The 6,871-nt window shown below is 38.7% G+C and overlaps 1 protein-coding gene across 1 annotated transcript; it reads left to right on the top strand.

Moving 5' to 3' along the window:
• Window positions 1-2,067: 2,067 nt before the first annotated feature.
• Window positions 2,068-3,070, top strand: LOC125504684. The gene is made up of 2 exons (XM_048667049.1): window positions 2,068-2,190; window positions 2,847-3,070. The coding sequence occupies exons 1-2, from the start codon at window positions 2,103-2,105 to the stop codon at window positions 3,068-3,070; spliced, it is 312 nt and encodes a 103-aa protein (XP_048523006.1). The 5' UTR covers window positions 2,068-2,102.
• The last annotated feature ends 3,801 nt before the right edge of the window (window positions 3,071-6,871 follow it).

The following is a 6,871-nucleotide window of genomic DNA, read 5'->3' as shown; positions in this document are numbered from 1 at the left end:
CGTCTTCTCTAAGTGGCCAAATTTGTATCTGTCTGGTTCTCTCAGCTTCGAAGTGAGAATTTCTGGAAGACTAACGGGCAAATTGCGAGTTAATTTAGGAGCAGATTTTGAAAATTTTCCAAAAATCAATAAGTTAGACAAATTTTTAAAAGTTCACTTCTATCAATTGTGAAGTGAGAGTTTTAGAAAATCATACGGGAAAATTGCAAGTTAATCTAGTTTCAGGAGCAGATTTAGACATTTTTTCAAAAATCAATTTCGCGTTCGTTTTCATTGATAATTTCACAACGTGGGGGTTTTAGCGTCTTCTATAAGTGACCAAATTTTTATCTGTCTGGATCTCTCAGTTTTGAAGTGAGAATTTTCGGAAGACAGACGGGCAAATTCCGAGTTAATCTAGTTTCAGGAGCAAATTTTGAAAATTTTCCAAAAATTAATTTCGAGCTGGTTTCGAATGATATTTCCACAACATGTACGTTTAAACGTATTCTAAAATTAGACAAAATTTTTAGATGTTTACTTCTTCCAATTGTGAAGTGAGAATTTTAGGAAAACAGACGAGCAAAAAGCGGTTTAATGTAGTTTCAGGAGCAGATTTAGAAAATTTTTCAAAAATCAATTTTTCGTTGGTTTCGATTCATATTTTCATAGCCTGGGAATTGTAGCGTCTTCTATAAGTGACCAAATTTTTATATGTTTGGTTCTCTCAGTTTGGAAGTGAGAATTTTCGGAAGACAGACGAGCAAATTGCGAGTTATTCTAGTTTCAGAAGCAGATTTCGAAAAATTTACAAAAATTAATTTCTCGTTGGTTTCGAATTATATTTTCACAAGATTGAGGTTCAAGCGTCTTCTAAAACTAGACAAATTTTTAAATGTTTGCTTCTTTTAGTTTAGAAGTGGAAATTTTTGGAAGACAGACGGGCAAATTGCGAGTTATTCTAGTTTCAGGAGCAGATTTTGAAAATTTTCCTAAAATCAAATTCCCGTTGGTTTTCATTGATATTTTCAGAACGTGGGAGTTTTAGCGTCTTCTTTAAGTGGTCAAATTTTTATCTGTCTGGTTCTCTCAGTGTGGAAGTGAAAATTTTCTGAAGACAGACGGGCAATTGCGAGTTAATCTAGTTTCAAGAGCAGATTTTGAAAATTTTCCAAAAATCAATTTCGCGTTGGTTTCGAATGATATTTTCACAAATGTAGATTTAAGCGTCTTCTAAAACTAGACAAATTTTTTGATGTTTGCCTCTTTTAGTCTGGAAGTGGGAATTTTCGCAACACCGAGGTGCAAGATTTGCAAGGAGCACTTAGTCCGTTTATGGGATTTGAATGAATTTTTCTGGATTTTTAAGGTTTTAGTGGTTTCTTTAAGTGGGTAAAATATCAAGTTGTGACTTGGTGAAGTTTGAAATTTTGATAATTTTCAATGTTAGAAGTGAACATTTTGAGAAGCAAACGGCTTGCTTCTTGGGGCGGAATTTCAAAATTTTCTAAAGATCAGGATTGCTATCGCGTGAACCGAAACTTTCAATATTCGCAGAACTACGTGTCGTCTACAATCTGCAATGCTTTCATGGCGTTTAGAAGTGAGAAATTTGCGAAAAGCAATCGGTTCAGTTGTAGGATCAAATTTTTAAATTTGCCAAATAGAGTTTTGAGTACAATATTTTCGTTGTTAAGGTGAAGCAAATTACACATAAACTGTATCGAAGTAGCAAAATTGGGCAAATTTTAAGTGCCGCTTCCACTAAGAATTAATGATCTCCTGACTATGTGAAAGCTTGTCGACGAGCAAAGTCCGTCTGCATAAATCGAGCCATAAGCAAATGTTCTTGCTGTTTCATGCAAAAATTCGCGACAGTAAAAGTAATTTATTCACAATTGCCGCTTTCTTCAGTAAATATTAAATGGAAGAATCTTTGAGCGCAAAGTTCCAGACGGTCTCACTTAACATCTTCAGCAAAGAAAAAAGATTAATTAAATTCGAAATATGTTTAAAATCCCGAACTTGACAGTTTTGTCGGCAACATTCCATCGTTTCAATCAAATGTTTTTGTATTTTTTGCAGGCAATCAAGACATCCTAATATGCGGAAATTGCCGCGAAATGTTCTCCGACCTCCACGACTTGTTGGAACACAAGAAAAACTACTGCAAACTTAGATTCACCTGCAAATGCGAAAGCAGTAAAACGCGTAAGTATTTCCACTGAAACTGTTTAGTGACAAACGAATTTCACTCTCAGCTTCTGTAGATTCAGCAACGTGCCAATTTCAGTTTAAATATCGCCTTAGCAAGTTGGAAACTTGATGGTCACAGCATTTTAAACCAGTTCGTGGCCGAATGCAGTGCGACTATTAGAAGATTAAAGAGCAGTAATTCATAGAAGACTCAGGTGGCATAGAATAAGCCAGCATTACTATTCGGCTACGTTCCAGAGTTATGTGGTCGGAAAATATACAGGAGGGAGAATGAAATTTATCAATGAACAAATGCAGTGTTTGGTTCTGTTGAAGGGAATTTTGAGCGCTTTATTGATTTTTTCGGTCGTGAATGTGAAATCTTCGGTGTATAGACTAATTTATTTTAAGAATCTGTCTTCCAGTTTTAGTATGTTTTGGCAATAGCGCGCAGCATTTAAGGCAGGAACATGCTGTCCATGAGCGCTTTTGCGTTTTTGCGCGGCGTCGCATTTCAACGGCTTCGTCTTTATTCAGCTCTTTTGCAAAACTCCAATTTAACCGCATGTGTCCGCAAAAAAACCTTTCTTCACCTGCATACAGGGCGCAAACATTATGACTACCGCAACATTTTATCGCCATTCTTAAGATCCAACACTTCGTGTTTGCAGGGTCTTCAATAGATGAACATTCAACAGCAGCACTCTTATGCGTGCAGTGCAAGGATGCGTTCCAGAATGCTTGGGATCTGATGGTTCATGCCCAGGCAGCCCACATGATCAACATCTATGAGCTGGGAGTGCCCACAATTGGCAACTGCTCATCTCCCCCCATATCGCCTAGGGATAACAACACGCCAGACAAGGTAAGTGAAAGTTCAGTCAGTTTTTATTGATTATATTATATTCGTATGCATTTGAAAAAAATTGAGATTGATAAAGCCGATTTAGAGCAGCCCCTTGTGTAGAATTTTTCTCCGGTGTATTTGCTTGTGTGGCACATCGGGAGTTGTCCATTTGAAGTCCTCAAACTTCTTTGCCCACTTCAGTTGGTCTTGCTTTTTGATTTTTTTGCTTCTCTGCTCAAATGCGGCCTCGTACAGCTCGTTCAGGTTCCTCTTGCTTCCCGTCTTGCTGCTTGTGGTTTGTTGGCTGCCGCCTTCCGATTCCAGCAACGATTTTGCGGAGCCTTGAAGCTCCAGCTGCCTGTTCATGTGTCGTTTGTTCAGCAAACGTGCCCGTTTCTCCTCGTATTTCTTCCTCAGTTCTTCATAAGTTTTTGCGTGAATGGGGGCGGGGGCACTTGCAGGCACGTAGCTTATGGACTGGTTGTTCACAGCTTCGAGTTGCTTGGATTTGATTTCCTGCAGCTTTTGGGTGAAACTGTACTGGCTGGGCAAGACAACGGCAAAGTTTCCCACTGAAACATCTTTGGAGCTGAGGTTTCTCGATGTCTTGAAGCTCTGGCAGACTTCGTTCAGGACCTTTTGCCTTTCGTCCCGCAGCTTTCTTAGCCTGCGCAGGTAAACCTCCCGGTCTGACTTGAGGCGTTGCAGGAACTTCTCTCTGGTGAAGTCGATCTTCTGCTTGCGGCTCAAGCCTTCTTCCTCTTGTTCCTTGATCTGAGAGATCTCCTGGCTGAACTTGGATTTGATTTGCTGGATTTTCTGGCGGTGATTTTGCCCCAGTGCCGACCATCTGCTATCGAGCTCCTCGAACCTTTTTTCGCACTCACTTTTTCCGTTTTCGTCTGCAGGCGCGGGCGAGGGAGTTTTCTGCTTCGCAGACTCGGCTTTGGACAATTTGGCTTTCGAAAGCTTCTTGGATTTGATGGGTTTCTTCTTTGGCAAGAGCTTGCGAACTTTTTTCACTTCAGCCGGGTGCTCTGGTTCTTCTTCATCTCTGGTTCGCTTGGAGAACTCGCTAATCAGCTTAATGAGGCAAACGTCCTGGATCAAGGTGGCAACAAACATCTGCAAACTGGAGTTTTTCAGCAGCGCTTTTGCAGTGTCGTACAAAGATCTGGAATTGTTCGCCACTGTTTCTTCGCTGCTTTGAAACGTCGCTGGATCTGGAAACGCTTCGTCTGGATAAGGGCCGATGACTTGGATCTTCAGCGAGTTATTGAAGTGGTCTGTTGCCTCACAAGTTGGGTCTTCGTAGTCGAAGTCGTTGTCATTAACTCCTCTTAGAAAGTCCAGAGAATTGGCGACTTCCATCGCTTTGATGGTGGCCCGGATGCTACCAGAAGCATTTGCTGGGGTTGGGTGATCAGCGTGATCGTATACCTGGGCCAGACTATGCTGCAGCTGATCCAAAGTGGGCGATTCAGTGAAAGGGGGCGGGAAAAGGGTCGTGAGCAACGTAATTCCAGTTATAGTGAACAGACAGGCGATGATTGATAGCAAATTCGTATAATCACAGCGGGGTTTCTTGGACGTTTTTTTGGTCTTCCGCTGTTTTTTTCCTGAGTCAGGTCTGGGGCACTTTTTACCCGAATGCGCAGCTTCAATGTCCTCGTTGAGCAACTCCTTGGTGACTTTCTCATTTCTCACACTCTCAAAGGAGTTTGTTCTGGATGGTGAGTCTGGACCGTGCAGGATGGTCCAGGATGAGTTCGAACTGAGGTCGGAATCGCTTTTATTCAGCTGCATGTTTATGGTTGTTCTACACGGGAATTTAACGGGATTTACTTGGGATTTTGATCTGGATTGATGGATGACACCAAATTGTTGCGATGACAAATGGAAAGTGTGAAAGTGGAGGTGCGTAACAGCAGGTTTGGTCAGGTGGTTAAACAGATTTTCAAACCCAACTGGATTAGTTATGAAAGTTTGTGATAAATGTTAGTGACTTTTCGAATTTTTTGTGTTTTTAGCACTTTTAACACTTGAAAGAGTGAGTAGGAAATACGGTAATTATCTAGGTTATTAAGCCCTCCCGTCGGCAATATGCTCACCTTATAGATGATTTACTTACTAGCGACTTTTAGGGTGTTTCTTGTGGAACTACGGTTTTTGAGCAGATTTCGCTCATTGAAATTCACCACCATAAGACCGCAATCTACGCAGTCTGTCGCAAGTTCGAAGAAAATCGCGCATTTGCCAAATCTATACTTTGTACTTGCATTGTTTATTTGGGTTACATTTGGTGAATATCCTCAAGTTTTATTGCTTTTGGTTAGACCTTTATTTTTTTCTTTTTGATAGTATTGAACCGCAAAATTCATCAAAACGGGAATTGACGAATTGAGATTTGCTACTTTGATCGAAGTTTGGCAACTTGTTATAAAACATTGATTTTTGCTCGTGCAGTGTGAATTGTAATGAGTGAAAATTCATCGAAAACCGCAATTTCACATGAAACGACACTAAGAAAAGCTGATCGCAATATGATTTTCTATTTAATGCAAAAAATATTGATAATTGCCGAAAATTCAAGATATTTGAATGTTTATTTTAAGCACAATGCATCTAAATTGCATAAATTAAAAGTTCGCGATTTTTAACAGAAGAAAACCATAAAAAAAATTCTTAAAATGCAGATATAAATATTGTATTAAAAATAAAAAAATGCTAAAATTGTCACATTCACAAAGTCAAATTGCTGTATCGGCAATTTCTGTTATAAATAGTTATTAAATCGAGCTTTTTCCAGTTTTTTAAACTTTTCACTAAATTCGTGCTTTTATGTAACTAAAACTACGCGCATGTTTAGATTGAATGATAGTGACATTAGAGGCGAATTTACAACTGCCGAGTGGAGAATGCCATTTAATTAAATGTTACCAACTGTAGAAAACGACATAATTGGTGGGGCTTTTGCTGGGAAACTGCAGTTTTTTCTGTTTTCTCTGTGTTTGCAATGTTGTGCTGATACTCTAGTGTTTTCGGTCAGTGTCAGTTAATTTTGTTAAACTGATTTAGATGAAATCGCTGTTTTCGTTAGAATTCATAAAAAGTCGGGCTATTTTGGGTTCTTCAAGCTTATTTTTCATCAAAACTGGCACTTAATTAATGTTAATCAACCAATTTGTCTGTTTCTGCTTTAGTTTGCTTATAGTGAGTTACAATGACATTATATGCAAATTTACACTGTCCAAATGTCACCAACCGTAGAAAATTAAATAATTTAGTAAGTTTTGCTTTATAACTGCTGGTTTTTATCTTTTACATTTTTCCTGTTCCATTGGGTTTCTACACTCAAAATAGTTAATTAACTCAGATAATTTTTTAAATTGGCAATTCTTGCGTTCGTTGGTCATTATCATTTAATTTGTTAGTTTTGTTGTCTAAAATTGCCGGCATTCACTAAAAAGTGTCTTGTCTTGACTAAAAGTTATTTGCAATGACTGCGAGAGAGACAACTACAGAAGAACAGAACTAATGTGGGATTGTTGTTAGATAATTATTAATTAATATTGACAAAGGAGAACTCAATTGCTGCAAGACGTTTTTTATTCAGTGGAGGATTTCGACAGGCGAGACCAATTTCAAACTTAAATAATTATGTATATTTTTATAGCGAGCACATTCAAAGCGAAAACCGAGGCTGCAAACAGACTTTCTCATTAAAGACACCTACAATTTTTTTTGCATATGTAGGTAGCGTTATAAGCCTGCTGCTCGCATTGGAAACACCCTGTAAATGCACAGGAATTAATAAAAATTTAATTCATCGATGAATCGGTTACGTGT

The sequence above is a fragment of the Dendroctonus ponderosae genome, unplaced genomic scaffold, assembly GCF_020466585.1.
Source record: "Dendroctonus ponderosae isolate FM_Combo_2020 unplaced genomic scaffold, Dpon_F_20191213v2 Dpon_F_20191213_511, whole genome shotgun sequence".
NCBI lineage: Eukaryota > Metazoa > Arthropoda > Insecta > Coleoptera > Curculionidae > Dendroctonus > Dendroctonus ponderosae.
The sequence above is the reverse complement of the archived record's forward strand: the minus strand, read 5'-3'. Positions and strand labels throughout refer to the sequence as shown.